Genomic DNA, 23,784 nt, shown 5'->3' with positions numbered 1-23,784 from the left:
CTGCTCCATGCACCAGCTGCCCTGCTCTGCTGAGGGTACCAAGGAAACTGCCTGGCTATGTCCTGGACCCTGCTGGAATCGGATTTCCCTCCACGTCCGATCCACATCTCTATCACACTGGGCACCTCTCTGATTTACAGCTATCTCCGTTCAGGCAAGCTTCCCCCTCAGCCTGGGGCACTGTGTTGGACTTACTTCCATAGGACCCCGAGGAGGGCAAATGCCTGTTGGCTGGAATATACCAGGAATATACCAGGCAGACATAATAAGCTTCATGGGATGCACCTGTTCTTTCTAGGAGGCCCGCCCCAGCGGTTCAGACCCTCCTGGTAGGTCCAACGATCACTTACCAGAGTGGGAGAGGATATGCGCCTTCAGCTTGTCTGGCCGGTTGAACTCTTTACTGCAGCCCGTGTGTGTCCTAGAACCCAAAACCACTGGTCAGGGGGAGCTCACCAGACTTGGACTCTCTTGCTGGTCTCTGTGCTAGCCCTGGGCATGAGGGACTCCCCGTCTACCCCAAAGGCCAGGCAAGGAAGCAGGGTGGGGAGTGAGGCAGGTCAGGTAGCGAGGCCCACGACAGGATAAAAGGAGAGAGGCCCTTCAGGACCTCGGGCCTGACAATTCTCTGTCCCACTGCCGGGTAAATCGGCCCCTCCCACTCATGTCAGGCTCCACTCACGAGAAGGGGCATTTGTATTTCTTGAATGGCTCATGGATCAACATGTGTCTCTTCAGTTTGTCCTTACGGTTGAACGCGGACTCGCACACTGAGCATTTGTAGGGCTTCTCACCTGTAGGAAGAGACACAGCTGGGGGGTGGGGACTGCGAGTCCCATGAAATGGGAGTCTGAATATGGGGTACACTAGCGGAGAGCAGCCCCTCTAGGGAAGTGGCCTGGGAGAGAACAGCCTCTCCCATTCCTCATGATTTTGTTTCTCAAAGGAGAAGAGGGGGCTATTGCAGATAGGGCAGTCGGGAAAGGCCTTTCTGATGAGGCAAGAGGGGAGACCTCCTGAGGTGGTAGGGGAGCGAGCCATGATGGAAACTGGACCCTTCTTCCAGGGTCCCAGGAAGAAGGAAAGGCGGGAGTGTGTGGTATGTCTGAAGAGCAGTGGGGAGGCCAGTGTGGCTGGAACAGAGTGGGGAAGGGAGCAAGAGGCAGAAGGGGAGGTCAGTGAGACAGCCAGGCCCAACAGGAAGGGCCTGCGAGGCCTAGGTTTTTACTCTTGAGTAAGATGAGAAGCCTCCAGAGGGCTGAGTGGAGCAGGGACAGATCTGACTTAAGAGTGTCACGGGCTCCCTCTAGCTGCAGAGGACAGACTGTGGGGGGGAGGGGTGGGAAGTAGCCAAGAAAAGACCATGTTAGTTAGGAAAGCGAAATGGGCAGCCTTGGCCAGTGGACTGACTGTGGGGTGACTGAGGGGAAGGGAGTCAAGAATCTAACATGGGCCTGAGTGATGGGTGAATGAATGGCTGTGGCATCTACCGAAATGAGGTCCACCACAGGGGAGAGAATTATACCTTATCTAATGGAATCCTTGCCACAAACTATGAAGTACTAGGTGAGAAAACTGAAGGTCATGGTCTGTACCAGGTGAGCTAAGAAGCCAGCTCAGCAGTGTGATGCAGAGTCTGCCTGAGTCGCCCCGCATAGGCTGCAGCAGAGCCTGGTGGGGACCAGGAGGTGGAGGAGAGCAGCTCTCACCTGACAGGGGGCAGGGGTCATAACCTGTCCTGTGGAAAAGGGCTGCCACTGGGCTGTTTGGATCTCCTGCCATTATTTCCTCCCTGTTCTCCCTCTGGAATGAATAAAGTCCTTTTGAAAAGTACCAACCCAGTGATTAAGGAAATTCTGGCCCTTACGATGGAATGCTCTGCAGTCATGTGTCCAGATTAATGTTCAGTTGTGTTTCCTGATCTGGAAAGAGGCTCCTGGTCATACTGCTAGTGAGGAAAGAAAACTGTAGAACAGCTTAAGACAATCCCCCTTTTGTTAGAAAAGATAAAACCCTCATATTCCAAAACAGCCCTAGCCACAGGTGGTTGTACATACACAGAAGATGCAGGGAGAGAGCTGAGGGCAGGTACACACCAAAACGTCAGTAACAATTAGGATTCAAAGAGGCAACCTGAAGTTTTACCTTATATACTTCTACGCTGCTTCCATTTTTTAAATAAGGCATGTATTATTTTTGAATAATGATTTTTAAAACTATAAAGAGAGTCATTTGGTAATATCTATCAAAATTACCAAGCATGTACTTTTTTCTTCTTTTATTATGGTAAAATATACATAAAATTTACCATTTTTGCCATCCTAAAGGTCCATTTCAGTGGTATTAGATACACTAGCATGGTTGTACAATCTCCAGCACATCCATCCCCAGAACTTTGGCATCATCCCAAACAGAAACTCAGTACAATACTGCATATACACTGGAACCTAGCATTTCCACTGCACAGAATACACAACTACAGACATACTCCCAAAAGCGTGCCAAGGGGACACACACAGCATTTTGCATACAAACTAACAGCTAAAAATAATCCTAGTATCCATCCCCAGGAACTGGTTAAATAAAAAATAGTATATAAAGAGCGCCTGGGTGGCTCAGTGGGATAAGCCTCTGCCTTTGGCTCAGGTCATGATCTCAGGGTCCTGGGATCAGTCCCACATCCGGCTCTCTGCTCTGGAGGGAGACTGCTTCCCCCTCTCTCTCTGCCTGTCTCTCCGCCTACTTGTGATCTCTCTCTGTCAAATAAAACTCTAAAAAAAAAAAGTAAATACGGAGGAATTCTATGCAGCTGAGAAAAAGAAGGTACTGCTAGAAGCATCTCCAATGTATATTGATGAGTGAAGAAAAAGGGTACATAACAGAATTATAATATTCACTCCATTATGTAAAAGTAAGCAAGCGTGTGGCACAGATACAAAATTAAACCAGAAGGACTCAGACTAGAGCCGCTAACTGCAGTCATCTACGGGGAGGGGAATTGGGGATACTTTTCAAATTGCAAGTTACAACCTGCTGGTGGTTATTTTAACAACTAAAATTAAACAGAATAGAAAATATTGTTTTACGAAATTTCTGTTTCAGTATATGCTCTGCACATAAATGTGTTTCCTGGGCTGTAGTATAAAATATATTTTTTGCCATAGGTCATAGTAAAAAAATTTTTTTAATATTTGGATTATCCATTGAGGTGAGAGGATGGGGTTATTTTCTTTTTCTCATATATATATTTTTTCATATTTGCTTTTGTAATGTCAAGGATTTTCTATTCAGGTTTTTGCAACTTTGAAATCCTTTTAAATGAAAAAAAATTTTTAAGTACTAATCTTTTTTTTAAAGATTTTATTTATTTATTTGAGAGAGCAAGTGCACAGAGGCAGAGGGAGAAGAAGAGGCAGACTCCCTGCTGAGCAGGGCTTGATCCCAGGACCCTGAGATCATGACCTAAGCTGAAAGCAGATGCTTAAGCCCCTTAAGTCATACTCTTTTTTTTAAGATTTTTATTTATTTATTTGACAGACAGAACTCACAAGCAGGCAGAGAGGCAGGCAGAGAGAGGAGGTGGCTCCCCACTGAGCAGAGAGCCCGATGCGGGGCTCGATCCCAGGACCCTGAGATCATGACCTGAGCCGAAGACAAAGGCCTAAACCACTGAGCCACCCAGGCGCCCCAGTAATACTCTTTTAAAGATTAAAAGAGAATAAAATGGGGGCGCCTGGGTAGCTCAGTGGGTTAAGCCTCTGCCTTCGGCTCAGGTCATGATCTCAGGGTCCTGGGATCGAGCCCCACATCGGGCTCTCTGCTCAGCAGGGAGCCTGCTTCCTCCTCTCTCTGCCTGCGTCTCTGCCTACTTGTGATCTCTGTCTATTAAATAGATTTTTAAAAATCTTTAAAATAGGGACGCCTGGGTGGCTCAGTTGGTTGGATGACTGCCTTCGGCTCAGGTCATGATCCTGGAGTTCCGGGATGGAGTCCCACATCAGGCTCCCAGCTCCATGGAGAGTCTGCTTCTCCCTCTGACCTCCTCGCTCATGCTCTCTCTCACTGTCTCTCTCTTAAATAAATAAATAAAATCTTTAAAAAAAAAAAAAATCTTTAAAATAAATAAATAAATAAAAGAGAATAAAATGTCAATGTGTCTCAACTGGGGAACCATGGAGGGGGGTTCTGCCCAGGTGTGGGCGGGAATTTTGCAGGGAGAACAGCACCTCCACCCCAAGCCAAGGGGCTCAGAATGGTCCGAGTGAGCTGTTGGGTTAGAGCCAAGGGTCGCCCCACCAACCTCCAGAGGTACATCTCCACTCTAGTATTGGTGGGAACTCCTTGTTCACTTGAGAGGGCAGCTTGGTAGGTGGCCAGAAAGGAGATGAGGAAAGAGTGGGGAAGGAAGTGGAGGGGGAGGGAGAAGAGGGCTGGAGAAAGATGGGATAAAGGGCAGAGGGGGATGGGAAGGGGAAAAGAGACGAAGTTGGGGGAGCGGGCAGGGGGCTGGGCAGGAGTTGGGGGTGGGGGACACAGGGCACGCACCTGAGTGGATGTGAGCATGCAGTTTGAGGTAGTGCTCCCGCCGGAAGAACTTCTTGCACACCTGGCACTTGAACCTGCCGCCACTGCCGTGGGTGGGCAGGTGGCGCCGCAGGTAGCGCTCACAAGGAAACACCTGGCAGAAGAGAGGAGCTGGCCTTAGGTCTGACTCAATAGCCCTCACCACCCTCACTTCCCACACTTATGGAAACAATTTCCTTTCTGCCCACTGGGGTCAAAGATCAGGGCCCAGGGCCCAGGCTTAGCCTTAGAACCTCACAGCTCCGACGACTCCCCCATAACGCCTGCTCTGAGCGCCTGCCAGCCTGCTTTTCCTACCCAGGAGGCCCTTCTCTCTTTGCCTGACAAATTTCCACTTGGCCATCAAGACGCAGCCCAGGTGTCACTGCTTCTGTGAAGCCCTCTCTGAAGTGCTCAAACTCGACCCTTGAATGTTCATATACATTTTATTTATTTATTTGTTTGTTTCTTTGTTACTTAAAGTAAACTCTACCCCCAACGTGGGACTTGAACTCACAACCCCGAGATCAAGAGTCACACGCTCTACCACCTGAGCCAGAGGGTACCCCTGTGCATCTACGTTTTTAAAGTTGCCATCTGACCCCTTGAATCATAACCTGTGGCTTAAATGAGATCCCTACGAGGGAAGAGGAGCTTTCATTCACCGCCACAGGGCCTGGGTCAAATGACACACATGCAAAAGAATGAATGACAAAAATGATTACATAACTGAAGAAACTGAATGAAAAGGTAACGGAGCTGGAAACACAGAAACCAAAATCTCCTGCCTCTCCGGCCTTAGGAAAGGCATTCGTTCATTTTTTCATTCATTTGTTACAGAGAAGTAGTCAGGGTTACAAACCCAACTACCTAGTAGCCCTCCCATGTCCTAGCTGGGAGAGCTTGCTGTACCTCGGTTTCCCCATCTGCAAAATGGGAAGAGTAGTGGTATGCTTCGTAGAGTTAAATGACTCAATGCAGATCAAATGCTCTGAACAGTATCTGGCACATGGTTCTTGTTCAATCCATGATACCTTTTCTTTGGAACACATATTCCAAAGCCCCAAATTAGGCTATCTGCATAATTAGAAACATCTACCATGTGGCTGACATGCTACTAGGGCTGTCCTGGAAAATCTACCGTGTAAGGCTGTGAGAAAATGAGTAGACTAGGGAAACCAGTTAAAGCACCAGGCGGATGCAATCAGCGGAATCCAGACTTCAGGAAACTGCACAGGACCAATGGCCCAGTTTCTTCAACAAATAAATTAAAAAGAAAAGAAAAAAAAAGGAGCACTGGTGGGGAGCACCTGTTGATGAACAGAGTGGCTGGAGTGTGTGGACCTGATTCAAACAAATAAACCTGACAAAAATGATGATGTTTCCAAGACAATTAGAAATGAGAACATCAGGCTTTAGTGATGGCTTTCAGATTCACTGGAAAGAACCCAGAGCAAGAAGGATAGTAATAGGTCAGGAAACTGGAGGCCGCTGTGCCGAGGCTGGGCCTGGGCCCAGGAGAGGCCTCACCCCACATCAGCACAGCCTGGCCGAGCCTGGCCCAGCGGCAGCCGCAGGGTGGACACATGTGCTATCCAGTGGCTCAGCTGGGCCATGCAGGGCTCTTCCTCTTCACAGGTGAAGTGTCACCTATGGGGACGTGCCCAGGAGAGTGGGAGGTATTTGCTCTACCACCTCTCACCCCAAATCATGGCCCTAGGGGGAAAGGGCATGGTACCCACCTTCTGGCAGTGAGGGCAGGGGAAGTTGTGAGTGGCGGTTTGCAGGTGGTGTTCCAGGGCCTCGGGGGTTGAGTATTTGTTGACACATTTGACACACCTACATGGGAAGGAGCAGGAGAGGTGACACAGCAGTGTGAGGAGGCCAGACTGGCCCAGCATCAGCCATTCTCCTCCCCCCAGGGCAACAGTGGAAGGCAAAATTCTACACTTAATTCATTCTTTTCCTTTTAAAAAAAAAGGGGGGGGGAGGTCAAGGGGCTTGAACTCATGACCCTGAGATCAAAAGTCGCATGTTCTCAGGGCAACTGAGTGGCTCAGTCAGTTAAGCCTCTCCCTTTGGCTCAGGCCATGATCCCAGGGTCCTGGGATAGAGCCCCATGTCAGGATCCCTGCTCAGTGAGGAGCCTCCTTCTCCCTCTGCCTCTGTCCCTCTTCCCTGCTCAAGCTCTCTCTCTGTCTCTCTCAAATAAAAAAAAAAACAAAAAATAAAATTAAAAAGTGTGACATGCTCTACTGATTGAGTCAGCCAGGTGCCCCAGAGGGAGTCTTCGATGAAAATTTAAAAAAAAAAAAAAAAGAAGAAGAAGAAAAGAAAGTCAGACCATGTTACATCCTTGCTCAAAAGACCCCACCTTGGCCTACAAGGCCCTAATGGCTTGACCACTCCTACCTCTCAGTCTTCATCTTTCTCCACGGCCCACCCCACTCTGCTCCAGCCACCTTGGCCTCCTTAATACACCCTGAACACACCAAACTCTCCAGCCTCAGGGCCTTTGCATCTGCTCTTCCTGCTACCAGGAACACTCTCCCCCAAATATTCCCTTGGGTAGCACCTTCTTATCCTTCAAGTCTCACTTCAAATGTCACCTCCTTAGAGATGCCTTCCTTGAGTACCCTGTCTCAAGTTATCCCCTGTGGACCACCCCCAGGGCACTCCCTACCCAGTTTTGTTTTTTTCTTAGCACTTGTTATCTATAATTATTATTTATGTGCTTACTTGATTTGATCTGTCTTTCGCCAGCAATGGGGCTCTGGAGGCAGGGACCATATCTGTCTTGTTCATAACCTGATTTGAGCACCAGTGACAATCTATTATGTGAAAAAGTCAGACAGACAAGGATCCAGGCCTGGCCCCTTCTTGTTTCTGACCCTCAGTTTCCTCATCTACAAAATAGGGTAGGAATCCCATATGGACATGCCTCTCGTTCATTTTTAAGACTGTCACAAGAGTCAAAGGAAACGAAGTGTGCCAAACAGCCCATTAATCACAAAACATTAAAAACGTGGTCTCCACTCTTAACATCACAGGCTGGCAAACCTTCAAAACAGTTTCAGTTGCAAGCTGCTCTGAAGAGAAGATCCCTCCAGTCTTCCAACCATAAAAACATCTGCCAGCAAATGGACCCATTTATAACGAGGTTCCAGTGAGGAATGCTCCAGGTCGGAGGGTAATTCATGCTAAAAATAGAAACACGGGCCCTGACATCTGTACACCAGGGCCACCATGGGAAACGCATAGGCAGGCTGCACCTGTGGTAGGCCCAGGGGACCTCCTCAGACCACACTCTGAAAACCACAGGCTAAATGCCTCCAGATGGCAAGAGAGGAAGAGCAGGTCAGGTGGGAGCAGAGCTACCGGGTGGGCGGTCAGGGGGTACAGAGATGTTCCAAGCTACTGAGGTAGGAAAGGGCCTCAGCGGTGAGGAGATGCAGATTCCTGCAGGAGGTAGTGTAGCAGGAACCATTAAAATTAAAACTTCCTGCCAGAAATGCCACCCTAAGTCATCCAAGGTGACATCCTCAGTACGGGGGCAAACCCATGTCATGTGCCTGCTGATACAGTGTGCTAAGGACAGAGAGTTACTCTCTGGTATTTCCTGCCAAGAGGGCCAATCCTGCATCTAACCTGAGGTCAAATCACACAAACCCCAAGTGAGGACATTCTACAAAATAACCGGCCTATCCTCTTTAAAAATACCACAGTCATGGGAGACAAAGACCAAATGAGCAGCTGTTCCTGCTTAAAGGAGAATAAAGAGACACGATCTAACGCAACCTGTGATCCTGGCTTGGATCCCAGGCCAGAAAAAACATTTACTTTGTCTATAAAGGATGTTATTGAAACAACTGGAAATTTATGGATGAGGTCTGTAGGTTAGGAAACGGAACTGTATTGATTTAAATTTCTGATTTGATAACTGCACAGTGCTTCTTTAAGAGGTTGTCCTTCTTTCCAGAAAATATACACTAAAGACAAAGGGTAAAAGAGCATTGTGTCAGCAAATTATCCTCAAATAGCTCAGAACATAATACAGAATAGATGTTGAAAAGTTAACGTTTGGAAAATTGGGGTGAAGGGCATATATGGGAATCCTCTGTAGTGCTCGTGTTTTTTTCTGGAGGTCTGAAATCACATCAAAGTAAGTTCCTGAAAGTAACTGTGGTATGGGAAGGGGCTCAGGGTAGACAGGGAATTTCTTTTCACTCATGCTCTTTTTTAGTAATCAAATATCGTACTATATACACATAATTATTAAATAATTATTTTTTAAGAAACGTTTTAAAAAAATATTTTATTTACTTATTTGACAGAGAGAGAGAGATCACAAGCAGGCAGGAAGGCAGGCAAAGAGAGAGGAAGGGAAGCAGGCTCCCTGCTGAGTCGAGCCTGATGTGGGGCTCGATCCGAGGACCCTGGGATCATGACCTGAGCCGAAGGCAGAAGCTTTAACCCACTGAGCCACCCAGGCACCCCAATAATTATTATTTTGAAGTAGGTAATCACTCTTTTTAAAAGCCCTCATTGATTAAAAAAATTGTTTTTTAGTTTTTATTATTACTTTTTTTTGTTTGTAATCTCTACACCGAATGTGGGACTCAAACTCATAATCCTGAGATCAAGAAACGCACACTCTTCTGACTGAGCCAGCTAGATGCCCCTCCCGCATTGACATCGGACCTGCAAAATCACTTTTAGGAACTTATTTATAAGTGAGCAAAGATGTCCAAAGTTGTTCTCTGTAGTGCTGTAGGTAATAATGAAAAACTGGGAATAACCTAACTATCCTGCAATCACGAGCCAGTTACATAAATTTGGCACGTACAATGGAATAATAAGCAGCCACTGAAAAGGCTGGGGCAGGTCTGTTTGTGCTGGGATGTGAAGATATCCATATTATAGTTTAAAGTGATACCGCACAGCACGTGTACAGAGTAAACCCATTAAGTTTCAGTCAGTTTGCTGGAAGTTGTAAGACATGAAAAAGGCACAATGAATTTTCACTGGTCTTAACTGTGTCTGGGATGACCTGACTCCAATGTAGCCTGTGGTAGTTGTATCTACAAACATGCTCATTACAGACACAGACCAAATAACATGTACCAAGAGGATAATAGGGATTATTTTTGCTTGGCAGAGTTTTGGGTTTTATGCGATTTAAAAAATATATTTTTTTCTCGGGGCACTTGGGTGGCTTAGTCGGTTAAGCGTCTGCCTTCAGCTCATGTCATGATCCCAGGGTCCTGGGATCAAGCCCCATGTTGGGCTCCCTGCTCAGCTGGGAATCTGTTCCTCCCTCTCTCTCTTCACCCCCCACCCCTTGTGTTCTCTCTCACTCACTCTACCAAATAAATAAAATCTTTTTTTTTAAATAAATAAAATCTTTACAAAATATTTTTTCTCTGCATTGAACATAGGTAACTTTTGTAATTAGGAAAAAAAATAAATCTTATTTTTAAAAGGAAAAAGTAAATATATAGCATATATAAAGTGGCATGCATAAAATTCACTTGAAGGGTTTGGGGTTTGGGGAAGCAACACAGATAGACCAATGCAATGTGGTCCAAAGCTGGCAGAACAGATAGACCAATGGGGCCCAGACACCTGGAAACAGGATGAAGCCAATATACCTGCTCAAACATTACTGAGAGACAGAAATAAATTCTCCCTCATTGATGCCACTATTATTTGGAGCCTGTATTGCATGCAGCCAAGCCTATCTAAACTGTACAAATAATAACTTCCAGCAATCACATTTATTGAGCCCCTGTGATGTTCCACGTCTTATGTCTGAGAGCCTCACAGTTGTCTTACCTGATCCTCGTAAAAAGGCCCTATAGTTATCCCCATTTCAAAGATATGGACACTGAGGCTCAGAGTGGCCAAATATCTTGCCAAGGTCATCTCCAGGGCTTGTAGTCAAGCTGGGATTTGAGCACAGGCAGGTGGCTTCTTATCATTACCCAGAACACCATTCCACCCTTGGGTCATCCAGATGGTGGCCTGCCTCCTCGGACCTTACCTTTGGGCCAGGAGAGCTGATGGCTACCAAGGGTTCCTGGCACTGTAACCCTCACACAAGAAGAGGAGAAGAGACTGACTGTAGACACAGGGCTTTGGGCTCAACCTTCAGCCTACAAATTCCAAGACCAGAGCTAGGAGGCTTCCAAGGTTCCAGACAAGAATTCGAATCTCAGCTCTGTGCTGACACTGTTATTCTAACAAGCAGGTCACTTCTCCTTCTGAGCCTCAGTGTCCTCGTCTTCCAAAGGGGGAGAACGCCACGGTCATGGACTAAACTGTCCCTCCAAAATTCATGTGTTGAAGCCTTGGCCCTCAATGTGATGGTATTTACAGATTTTTAGATGGGACCTTTGGTGGGTAGGTGTGGGTATGTGTGCGTGTTTGGGTTTTGAGGAGATCAGGAGGGTGGGGTCCTCATGATGACAAAGTGCCCTTATAAAAATCTTTTTTTTTAAAGATTTTATTTATTTATTTGGCAGACAGAGATCACAAGTAGGCAGAGAGGCAGGCAGAGAGAAAGGGGGGAAGCAGACTCCCCACTGAGCAGAGAGCCCAATGCGGGGCTAGATCCCAGGACCCTGAGATCATGACCTGAGCCAAAGTTGGAGGCTTCAGCCCACTAAGCCACCAGGAGCCCCACAAAGTACCCTTATAAAAAAAGATTCTGTGTCTGTGGCATTTTGTTGTAGCTGGAGCTGACTAATACCACCGCCTCCCTCCCAGGATTGCAGGGATCAACGTCCCCAAGTCAGAGCTTGGCACATAGTAGGTGGTCCCTTCTTTTTACTTGCCATCTCACTCCAGAAAGCCACACACTCACAGATAATTCACAAATCAATCAGGCAAAAGCAAAAGAAAATGTGCCCTGAGTTCAAGTGGGAATTATCCATCACTAATGGAAAATCTCTGTCCCTTGACTGGCCAAAGCTTTGCCTGGGTTTCCTGCCTCTCTGGCTCCAGTTCCCAGTCTCCTCCAGGGCAAGCTGCCCTACACCCATTTAAGTCCCAATCCCCTTGTCAATTTCTCAAAGCTTTTGTGATTTCTACAGGCCCTTCTTACCCTTACCCTGGCCCTACCTTCCCCTTTAGGCCACATCTAAACATGCTCTCCGGGGCACCTGGGTGGCTCCGTGGGTTAAGCTTCTGCCTTCCGCGCAGGTCATGATCCCAGCGTCCTGGCATCGTGCCCCATACTGGGCTCCCTGCTAGGTGGGAAGCCTGCTTCTCCCTCTCCCACTCCCCTGTGTGTGTTCCCTCTCTCACTGTTCTCTGTCAAATGAATAAATAAATAATTTTAAAAATCTTTAAAAAAAAACAAAATGCTCTCCCACTTCCACTATACACAATGATCATTCTAAACCAATTGCTATTTCATTTCATATCTCTACACTTGCTGTTCCTTCTGCTAAGAATGCATTCTACCCTACCTACTTGACCAACTCTTACTCATTCCCTCAAAACCCAGTTCAGATAGCACTGCTTCGGGGACACCTTCCCAGCCCTAGGTCCCACTGTGCTTCTTGTATACCTTATATCAATATATATATTAACATTTTATCACAATACCTGTAGGTGTTCTCTCCCAAAGGAGCCCACGCATTCTAGGCTCAGGATCTGTTGTTACTTATCTTTGAAGCCCCGAGTGACACCCAGGAGTTACGCCTCATTAACAGAGGTTATTGGATAAATCCCTACGCACACAAGTTTGTACAGAAAATCAAAACCATTCCAACATGAAAATATTCACTAAGAACTGGGAGAAGGCCCCTGACAAATACCCCTCCTTGTTTATCACTAATACCAATTCCCATGCATTATGAGCTAGGCTTTGTGGCATTGGTTGAACACACGGCAAAATGGCTGCAGGGCAAAAATGTGAGTGTGATCTCACAGTTATGAAAGTGATATTGGGGAGCGCCTGGGTGGCTCAGTGGGTTAAAGCCTCTGCCTTCATCTCAGGTCATGATCCCCGGGTCCTGGCATCGAGCCCTGCATCGGGCTCTCTGCTTCCCCTCCTCTCTCTGCCTGCCTCTCTGCCTACTTGTGATCTCTTGCTGTCAAGTAAATAAATAAAATCTAAAAAAAAAATTAAGAAAGAAAGTGATATTGGGCACCTGCAGATAACCCATAAGGAGGGTCTGGAAGAGGGACCAGAAAACCACCAAATAAGAGAAACTCAATGAGAATGGTTTGAAGACTCAAGCATTAAAAGCTTGTGACAAAACTGAGGGAGCCTTTCTTCATTTGCCAGAGGGATGCTCTCTATGACCACCATGGAAGACTAAAGTGATATAAAGGATTCTCAGAAAAAATTACCCCCAATAAAATCTACACCTGGTTCATTCCTTGCTCATTCTAAGAATCAGCCTCTGGCTTCAACTTTAACCTGAATTTTATAGACTATAAAACAAGTGAATCTTATTTTTTTTTTTTTTTAATTTTTTATTTTTTATAAACATATATTTTTATCCCCAGGGGTACAGGTCTGTGAATCACCAGGTTTACACACTTCACAGCACTCACCAAATCACATACCCTCCCCAATGTCCATAATCCCACCCCCTTCTCCCAAACCCCCTCCCCCCGGCAACCCTCAGTTTGTTGTGAGATTAAGAGTCACTTATGGTTTGTCTCCCTCCCAATCCCATCTTGTTTCATTGGTGAATCTTATTTTTATCAGTTTTGCTTTCCAGTATGTGCTTGTTCATTCTGTTTCTGTTCTAAGGGTCTGTGTACCATTCTGACTGTAACCTAAATTTTGAAGATCAGACAAAATCATATTTTCATACTAGTTTTAGTTTGGGAAAAAAATATCTGTTTTCCACTATGAATGAAAAAATATTGCTTTCCCCTTTTTTCACATTATTTTTTTAGGCTAAATGTCTACCAAACTGAAGAATGATACAGGGAGGGCCAGCATCTTCTCCCCAGGTCCTCAGCAGTCAGAAGGAGCTAGGCGGCCGAGCCCTGGGGTCCCTGCAGGGAGAGGGGGTGTGGGCAGGGGGAGGGGGAGGTCACATACTTGTAGACTGCGCTGTCCTTCTTAGGGCTGTGCTGCGGCAGGAGGCTGTGGGAGTACTGGTGCACGCCCAGATCATAGAGCGAGGGGAAGTCCTTGCCACAGAGGTGGCAGCGATAGCTCAGCTCCTCCTGGTGGCTCTTGATATGCTCCAGAAAGGTGTCGAGCTTTGGGAACGTCTGCGCACAGCTCTTGACCACACACTTGTATACCTTGAGGGAAGAAGACACAGACCAAGTGATGGGAGGCAGATGGTTCCCCTGAGCCCCTGCTCCTGGAGCTCGGTTTTATCTTGATGAGAGAGTCCTCTCTTCTCAGCCAGTCACAGGGCCCCAGGACCTTTCCCTCAGGTGCTGTGTGTGACCTGGTATCTTTAGGAAAATTACCCCAAGACGGGAAATGCAGTGAAAAGACGACATTGTGTCCTTCCAGTGCTGAACTAGAGTAGTGGCTCTCTGACTTGAGCGACCACCGCAGTGACAGGTTGCCGGGCACCACTCCCGGACCATCTGAGTCAGCAGGTGTGGAGGGCCTGAAGACAGGCCTTCCTAACGAGTGCCCAGGTGACGGGTGCCAAAGTCACAGCTCTGGGGATCTCGCCCTGAGAAGTGCTATCTACCAAGCCTGCCCAGGGTCATCCTACTCTCTGGGGGCTGTGCCTTGTTTTGACTATTTACTATGGATTAGGAGCCTGACTCTAGAGTTAAATATTAACTTGCAGAAAACAGCTCCAATACAAATGATTTTTGTCAGGTAGCAAAGATATGGGTTTTATTGCCCTGTAGGACATTAACCAGATTTGAATCTACCTTAACCACCTTATTTGAATGTTCTTTCTTTCACTGACCTAACTATATGTATGTATGAATACCAGTATTCTAGGTCCTCTTTTGAACTTGCTTTGTCATCCTTCTAGTTTCCTTACTAATGAGTTATGTAAAATTCTGGCTCATGTTCACTATGTTATCTTTATGAGAATTAGGTTTTTAAATTTTGAAAATTATACTTTGACAAGCATACTCCTGATTACCTATATAATTCCACTTGCTGCTTCTTCCTAACAAAGTGAACCCTGATTTGTTCAGGGTGCCAACAAGCCCCATTAAAACACTTGGTCTCCCTGGATCCCTTGTATCTACTGTCAGCCATCAGGCTCCTTTCTTGCCAGTGATATATAGGCAGCAGTCTTTAGGGAAGGCATTACTTCCAGAACACAAAAAGCAAAAGCTTCCTAGGAGAAATCCCTCTGCTTTTCTCATTTGTCCTGACTGGAATACAGTTGTGATACCTGGAAATACAGCAACGATTATGCAACCTTGAGGATGGAAGTCACATGCTAAGGAGGCCACAAACCAGAAGGAGCGTGAGTCTACAATGACATAACTGATCTGCTGCACAAGCCCAATGCTGCTTACTTAGGGACTTCTTGTGACATAGGGAAATAAAACCTAACTAGTAAGCTAGTTGTCTATTATTTGCAGAGTAATAATGAATTCCTAAGTGATCAAGCACACCCACTGGCTCTGACTAATGAGAAATCTACAGAGGGCTTCTAAGAATGAAGAGACACAGAGAAGGCAGCCTATTTTTGCTATGCCTAGACCACTGCCTAGAGTGACTACCATCCCAGGACCACAGGTACCCATCAGTCCAGAACCAGGTCATATCCTCAGGTGGCAGAGGTAAGAGGTGGAAGGACACTGGGTCCTTGATGTTGGGTTGAGTCAAATGACTGTCTCAGGCCTGGAGCTGTGCAATCTTGGGTTTTCCATACCCCTGGGTTGCAATGACAAGCCTCTTAATTGTTTAAGCAATCTGAGTCAAAGTTTTCTGTGTTTTTCCCCAAGGGTGTCCCAACTTAACACCATTAATCCCCTGCTGGGAATCTAGGATAAGGGACAAGTCAGGAGATCTAGATGAGGATATGATTATAGTGACGCTCACCATGGTTTTGCTTAAATAGCAAAACATAGTTTATATCCTACATGTTAAAACAGGATTTCTTAAAGTGTAGCTGTTAAAAATGATGTTTTTAAAAAAAAACAGTGACATGAGAAAATTCTCAGAATAAAAAATTAGGTTAAAAAATAGGAAGCACAGGGGCGCCTGGGTGGTTCCGTGGGTTGAGCCTCCGCCTTCAGCTCAGGTCTTGATGTCAGGATCGTGGGATCGAGCCCCACATCAGGCTCTCTGCTGAGCGGGGAACCTGCTTCCCCACCTCTCTCTGCCTGTCTCTCTGCCTACTTGTGATCTCTCTCTCTCTGTCAAATAAATAAATAAAATCTCTTAAAAAAAAAATAGAAAGCACAAATCCCAAGAGAATTTATGCTTATTAAAAAAAAACCCAATCTCAAAAAAAAAAAAAAAAGAAGAAAGAAAAACATGTGGATGATTATACTTATACAACACTCTCAAAATGACAAACTTATAAAAACAGAGAACTGATAAGTAGTTTCCAGAGGCTGAGAATGTTGGGAAAGAGGAGAGCAGGTATAATAATGACAGGTAGAATGAGAAAGATCTTTGTGGTGATGGAATTGTTCTATACTGTGATCGCAGATTTTACCTATAACAGGTAAAATGGCAAAGAACTACACATAGCTTTATACCCATGTCAGTTTCCTGGTGTAGCTCTTGGGCTGTAGTTACACACAATGTAACCATAGAGGGAAACTGACTGAAGGGTATAAGGGACCGCTCCCTACTATCTTTGTAACTTTCTGTGAATCTACAGTTCTTCCAAAAGAGAAAGTTGTTGTTTTTTCTTAAAGCTATCAGGGGGTGCCTGGGTGGCTCAGTGGGTTAAAGCCTCTGCCTTCAGCTCAGGTCATGATCTCAGGGTCCTGGGATCAAGCCCGGCATCAGGCTCTCTGCTCAGCAGGGAGCCTGCTTCCTCCTCTCTCTCTCTGCCTGGTTCTCTGTGATCTCTGTCAAATAAATAAATAAATAAATAAAATCTCTCCAAAAAATAAATAAATAAATAAAAAGCTATCAGAAAAAAAAATATAATTCAAAGTTATATGTGTATATACAGATCCCCATTATAGGAAAAAAAAAAGCTAGAAACTACAAAACATGCTGGATTTTGTGCTGCATTCTGGGGAGCACATATTGCAAGGTAATTAATGACATGGGGTTGGGCTCTGAGCCCTGACCCAGTCAGTTACTGGTGGTCACTCTGGATAGGCACTTTGCCCCTCGGGGCCTCAGTTTCTGCATTGGGATGTACTGAAAATGCCTATTGCTAAGGTTGTTATGAAGATTAAATACAATTTTGAATGTAAGCATTCAGCAGGGTGTCCAGCATCTAACAAATGCATTCTTCAACCTATAGATTCTCTAGATTTTTCTGAAATTAAAAAAAAAAAAAATTCTCTTTATTTATTTATTTACTTATTACTTTAGAGAGAGGGAGAGAAAGAAACCTAAGCAGGCTCCAAGCCCACCGTGGAGCCAGACACAGGGCTCCATCTTACTACCCTGAGACCATGACCTGAAAGCCAAAATGAGCCGAAATCAAGAGTCCGACGCTTAACTGACTGAGCCACTGAGGCGCTCCTGAAGTGTATGCTTCAAAAAGGGTGAATTTTGTGAGATGCAAATTGTATCTCGATTAAAAAAATATAAAACAAAAAAAGACTGTGGTCCTAAATCCCCATAGTAGGTGGTTAGACATTAGATTTCCTTGGAGTATTGAGAATTTTTCTCATGTCCGGATTCTATTTTGTATGACGTATAAAAGCTGGGTTTTCTCCCTTGGCCTAGCACCACAGCGGCCTCACCCAGAGAGGGGAATCCTGGCCTATCACAGGTGATTAGATGGTAGCTCACTGCAACTGGGGTGCACTCCTGTCCCTTTCTAGGTACTGTTCAAGACCCCAGCACCAGCCGAGTCTCCCATCTCCGGTGGTTGTGGACTCCTGCTGCCCACCATCTGCTTACCTGCTCATTCTTATGCTGGGTCATGTGGGACTTGAGCTGGAAGTAGGTGCTAAACTTGCTGGGGCAGAACTGGCACAGGTAGGAGCTATCGATGAGGACAACCTGCTTGGCCTCCAGTTTGTCCCCTTCGTCCTCATCTGCAGCAGGCAAGGCCTGGGGCTGTGGGGCACCCGACAGGGACTGGCCCAATCCTGTTGAGAAAACCAGGGAAGAAGGCATTGAGACTGGCAGAGGAAGAGTCAGGACAGAGGGCCATAACGTTCAGGAAGGGGTCACAGAGCACCCGCCGTGTGCTGCTGGATCTACCCTGCTGTCTATAATGTTCCTGGTGTCGGACACTGTACTCAAGGCCCTACACTCACATTCAGCTTTGCGCACGACACCGCCATTCCAGGGGTCCACCTCCTAAATGCTTAAATCCTGACTGGTAAACAGCTACTGCCTCAAATCTCCGCTCACTGGTCTTTCTTTAGCCCTCTCCAGGTTTGTTAAAAATCTGGAACACTACTCCCAGCTGCATTCATCATACCTCCCCAGCCCCCCATTCCAATTACAATCATTTATTTAGCTGCCCTTCCCTCACTTTTTGAAGACAGGGGCCTCTGACTCATCTCTATAGAGGCCTCCATAAATGTTTGCTATATCATTGAAATGCTGATGCCAGGCACTGTAAGAATTTTGGAAAAAAAAAAAAAAAAAGACGAAGATGAAGACAAAGAAGAAAAGAAACAGATGGGACACCTGGGTGACTCAGTCGGTTGGGTGGGTGCCTTCGGTTCAGGTCATGATCCCAGGGTTCTGGGATCGAGTCCTGCAGGAGCTCCTTGCTCGGAGGGGAGCCGGCTTCTCCCTCTTCCTGCCACTCCCCCTGCTTGTATGTGTTCTCTCTCTCTCTCTCTCTGACAAATAAATGGACAAAATCTTTAAAAGAAACAGATTGTTCCCCAAGGAGCTCAAAAAAAAAAAAAATGCACAGGGCACACAGAGACTGGCTAAACACATTGTAGGGCTAGTTCCAATAGGAAGCTCAAATAAAAGTGGCCACACGCCGCTCATACAACAAAACACCCCATTTGTTCGCTGGTATGTGGTAGGCCATGCCCACCTGGGGGGGACTCTACAGGAAGGGCTTAGGCCCTGGCCCTACACTGTCCAATACAGAGGCCACGAGCCACATGTGGTGACTGAGAACTCAAAATTTGTGGCCGGTCCATATCTAGATAAGCTATACACATAAAAAAACGCTGGATTTTGAAAACTTAGTATTAAAAATGAATATAAAATGTTTCATTGATAATTTCCTTATATTATACACTAAGATGATATCAGGTTAGACAAAACATGATTAAAATTAATATTACTTTTTTAAAGTATTGTTTTTATGTAGCTACTAGAAGGGTTTCTTTTCTTTTTATTTTTTTAAAAGATTTTATTTATTTATTTGACAGCCAGAGATCACAAGTAGGCAGAGAAGCAGGCAGAGAAAGAGGACGAAGCAGGCTCCCTGCCGAGCAGAGAGCCCGACGTGGGGTTCGATCCCAGGACCCTAGGATCATGACCTGAGCTGAAGGCAGAGGCTTTAACCCACTGAGCCACCTAGGTGCCCCATACTAGAAGGTTTTAAATTACTTATGTTGCTCATATTATATTTTCGTTAATAGCACTGCCCAGGGCCTAGTAAGTCCTCACGCTCCATACAGAATAGGAACTAAACCGGTATCAGATCTGGGACATGATCATTAGCTCAGGAACAAGTGATGGCTCGGAAGGGAATCCTACAAAGTATAAGGGGCCTTGGAGACCATCTGCCCAAGGAAGTCAAATAGGTTTCAATTTCAAGTCAACCGATAGTGACTGCCTGCAGCAATATACCGAGAGTGATTCTGAGGCAGGATCCAGGCACAGCAAAAAGGCCAGGTGATGGATTAGTGCTGTCTTCTATCGGTACAGTATTAGAGTAAGGCCAGGCTTACTGTACATCTGTCGTCCCTCCTTTCATGCTATGCCCCATTTTATAAATAAAGTAGACTGAAGCCCAGAGAGGTCAAGGAGGTTGCCCAAGTTCACACAGCTGGGAATAGAACCCATGAAGCTTCAGAGGACAGGTATGAGCATGATAGCATTCCCCTCTTCGACCTACCTGTGTTTTCCTCATCCTCCTGCCTGCTGGGGTTGAGGGCCATGACCTGTACGGTCACAGAGTTGCGAGAGACAGTGCCACCACTCCGCCCTGGAGGCCACACCTTATGAGTCTGCATGTGTTTCTTGACATTAGATTTCTGGGCAAAGGCACGGCCACATGCAATGCACTGGAAGGGCTTCTCACCGGTGTGGCTGTGGGAAACAAAGCCCGTCAGCGCCCTCATGTAGGAACTGGGATGTGACCCCAGCAAAGGAGCTCACAGCCGCCAAGAAGGCCCAGACAGAGCCTGCGGATGCCCCTGGCCATCATTCTGACACCATGAGGACAAGCCGCCAGACCAGAGGCAGAAAGACCCTGGGACCTTGGTGACAGTATGGAGTTGCTCAGTCAACCAGCCCTGGAGCTGACCTTCTCTGTGGGCCCTGCCCATTCGGTGAGATAAAATATTTCATAAATGTTTAAGCGCTCTCAGAGAGGGATTTATTCTTTGAAGAAGAAATGGCACAGTCACAGCATAGCACTTGTACCATTATTTAATATTTTCCTTCAAATAAATTCACGTTTTTAAAACCTCAAATACTTTAAAAATTAAGCTTCCTGTTGTCATATGGAAAACCCCTGATCATAAAAACAAAGTAACCAAAACTGCAAGAATTTATTAAACAGTATTATTACAATCTATACAGCTGCATTGTCCAATAAGGTGGACCCAAGCCACATGGGACAATTTAAATTTAAATTCATTAAAATTAAATTAAATTAAAAATTCAGTTTCCTAGTCATACTGGCCTCATTTCAATGCTCAGCATCCGCATATGGTCAGTGGCTACACTACTGGACAGTGCCAATTTGGGCATTGCCATCACTGCAGAAAGTTCTATTGAGCAATAGTAGTGTAGTCTAGTGAAGACTTTTTTATATTTAACTTAATTTTTAAAATTTTTTAAATTTATATTCAATTAATTAATATATATTGTATTAATGGTTTTAGAGGTACGGGCCTGTTCAGGTCTTGATCTCAGGGTTGTGAGTTCAAGCCCCACCTGGGCTCTACTCGTAGTCATCTTTGCAGAGCGTGGCACCCCCCAGGTCAGCCCGTTCTGCAGAAGTGAGGATTGAAGCATCCCTCGCCCCTGCAAAGACCCCACAGTTCAAGTACATTCCCCCCACCACCCCGCAGGGCTCAGACCTTCTTCGCCGTAATGGGCAGGCGCCATAACTTTCACAGATCCCTCCTACTGCTCCTGAGACAGAAGAGGGAAAACCGACCTGACTTGGACAGAAGGTCTGAGAACCGTGATAGGATGGGTAGGGCCTTGGCCATCACCCTGGCAAGGGGACTGAGCAGGGAGCCTTGCTTCTATTGTGGACGTTCCTCCAGCCAGGGCTGCTGAGGAGCCACCTGCCCCACCATGCCTGGGTACCTTCGGATGTGCTGCTGCAGGTCGAAGTTTTTGGTGAATGACTTGTCACAGTACGAGCACTTGAGTTTTTGAGGCTTGGGCTTCCCTGCAGCTGAAAAACAAGGTGGGGGATGGGTGGGGAACAGTGAGGCTGGGGGTATAAGTGAGAGCAAAAAGAGCAGCCTCCTATCTCTCTATCCCTTGGACGTGGAGCCAGAAGGCCCGGGGGGGTCTACATGCACAGACAGGCAGGGAAAGTAGCACAGAGCCTCTCACAGTGCCTGGAGGAGGAATGCCCAGGAAAGAGCAGAACCACTTCTGAAAGGTTCCCCTTGGCCTGTGGATAAAAATCCAAACTTGGTGCTGTGGCCTACAGGGCTATGCATCCTCTGCTTCCTGCCAACCTCATCATTCTCTCCATCCAGCTGCAGTGGACTCCTTGCTAACCTTGCAAGACCTCAGGTGATTGCTATCTGTGCCCTCCCCCTCCACCACCACTTTCTAACACTGCCCCTGTCCCATCGCTAGAATCTCTGAAGGGGTCACAGACACCACTGCTTGCCTGATATCAACTGTCCCCCTTCTTCCCTCAAAACCCCCCAAATAATGGAAATATCAATATTCCCAGCTAAAAGAGACATTTCCCAGCTTCCTTTGCAGCTAGATAAGGTCATATGACTAAGTTGTGATCAATGAGGTGGAAGCAAAGCATCATGCAGAACTTCTGGAAGCTGGGAGATGCCCCTTTTATCCTTTTTATTGCCTGGAATATGAAACTGATGACCGGAGCTCCAGCAGCCATCTTAGATGGTGAGGCACCCTGATAACAGAAGCTATGCCTTAGGGGTAGCAGAGCAGAAAGGCAGAAGAAATGTAGGTACCCCATGACCACAGAAGCACATGATTTCCAAACTGTCTGCCACTGGCCTTGTTTTGCACAGGAGAAAAATAAAATTCAATCATTTTAAAGTCCCTCTTACTTTGGACTTTCCACTACATACAACCATACTTCATCCTAGCCATCATAAGAGGGAAGATCAGAACTAAGCAGCCTTATGGACAGGAGAAGGCTGAAGAAAGAGAGGAAAGATGCCCCTGGAAGGTGGCGGGCCCACCTTCTGGGAGTCCACTGGCACCTTTGGCCCGGCGGGTCTTCAGTGTTGGTGGGGAGTCAAAGGTGGCCACCGTGCCCCCTGTAGCGCTGGTCATGGGGGCAGCCGGGTTTGGTCCTTTCGGTTTGAATCCCTGTTTGCCAGGGCTGTACACTGGAGGGGTGGGGTATACTGGAGCCTCCACACACTGGTTTGGCACCTAGAAGGACAGCACAGTGAGGGAGAGAGGCCTGGGAAGGATAGAAAAGAACTAGACCAGCCGGGGGCCCTCACTCTGGTCCTGGCTAAACTCAGCCAGGATCGCAATCCTAACCCCTCCATCTGGTTCAGTCAGCCCAGTCACTCCCAAGACCCTGTAGAACTTCATGGAGCCAGTAGGCTAGAAGCAGCTTTGGAGCCAGACAGTCTGGGTTCAAATCCTGACTCTGTCACTTATCTAAGTGATCTCGGAGAAGTCTTCCAACATCTCTCAATTCCCCAGCTGTAAAATGGGGCTAATGAGAGTACTCCTCTCCTTGGGTTGTAGTGAGGATTAAATGAGTTAACATGTGAAGAGCTCAGAAGGGTGCCTAGCATACAGTAAATGTTCAATAAACATTAGCTGCTGTTACGGCATTATTGGTAGTAGTAGTTTGTTAGCAAAGGAGAACCAGGAAGTCAGAAGGGTCTGTATCCTCACCAGTAACCCCGCTTCCTAACTGACCCTGCCTGATGCCACACCAGCATCTCTCAACTGAGAACGGACCCTGAAGCCACAAAAAATTCATTCACGCCAGATGAATTCTGAGCCACTCAAACCTCGTTAACACTAAGCTTACGCCATGACACCAGGGCATTGTGAAAATTTCATTAATTCAATGATTTACTCATCATTCATTGGTTTTTCCAGGCTGGCTTATCCAAAACTTCACTTCCTATCCTCCTCTGCTTTTTTCTTTTTCTTTATAGACTTAACATTATCTAAGAAATTATGTGTTTTACTTACTTATCTATTATCTGCCTACTTCCATGAAGGCAGGGACTTTTGGTCCACTTTTGTTTACTGTTCCATCCCAAGCCTTGAGTCATCCTTGCCACAGAGTGGACATACAATAAATATTCACTGAGCCAGCGAATTCATTTATATATTATAATAGAATGAACATAAAAAAGGTATACTTGTTCATTCATGTGATCAAAATATATTTGTCAGATATATTTGGTCTTCATCCACAGTTCCTGGAAATGCTTCAGAGCCATAAAAGTGAAATGGGTGTCTTATTATTTTTGTTTGTTTTATTACTGATGGAAGTGACTTTTGGCCCTGATCCAAGGGCAGGCTGGTTGCCTAGAGGACCAACCATGTGCCTGATGGTTTAGAACGTTCAGTCCCATTCCCCAACCTCTGGGGAATGAGGTAGGGCTACAGGTTCAACTAGCCACAGCCTATGACTTAATCGTGATTATGTATTGAAACCTCCATAAGAAATCCAGACGACTGGGTTTAGACAGCTTCCAGGTTGACGAACACATGTATGTGGGATGATTGGGACACAGAGGCTCCATGCCCCTTTCCCA

At 46.2% G+C, this 23,784-nt stretch overlaps 1 protein-coding gene across 2 annotated transcripts in view; it reads right to left on the bottom strand.

The window, feature by feature from the left end:
- Positions 1–23,784, bottom strand: part of ZNF341 (zinc finger protein 341) — a 45,135-nt gene that overhangs the window by 3,961 nt on the left and 17,390 nt on the right. For both annotated transcript variants that reach the window (XM_004746612.3, XM_013053394.2), the window contains 9 exons: positions 22,231–22,426; positions 21,137–21,227; positions 19,710–19,903; positions 17,570–17,760; positions 13,631–13,839; positions 6,306–6,402; positions 4,546–4,678; positions 683–794; positions 351–421 (listed from right to left, as the gene is read on the bottom strand). In XM_004746612.3, the coding sequence (XP_004746669.1) occupies positions 351–421; positions 683–794; positions 4,546–4,678; positions 6,306–6,402; positions 13,631–13,839; positions 17,570–17,760; positions 19,710–19,903; positions 21,137–21,227; positions 22,231–22,426 (1,294 nt within the window). The remainder of the gene's footprint in view (positions 1–350; positions 422–682; positions 795–4,545; positions 4,679–6,305; positions 6,403–13,630; positions 13,840–17,569; positions 17,761–19,709; positions 19,904–21,136; positions 21,228–22,230; positions 22,427–23,784) is intronic.

Source organism: Mustela putorius, unplaced genomic scaffold (assembly GCF_011764305.1).
Source record: "Mustela putorius furo isolate JIRA1106 unplaced genomic scaffold, ASM1176430v1.1 tig00000743_pilon_pilon_pilon, whole genome shotgun sequence".
In the NCBI taxonomy this organism is placed as follows: Eukaryota; Metazoa; Chordata; class Mammalia; order Carnivora; family Mustelidae; genus Mustela; species Mustela putorius.
The sequence above is the reverse complement of the archived record's forward strand: the minus strand, read 5'-3'. Positions and strand labels throughout refer to the sequence as shown.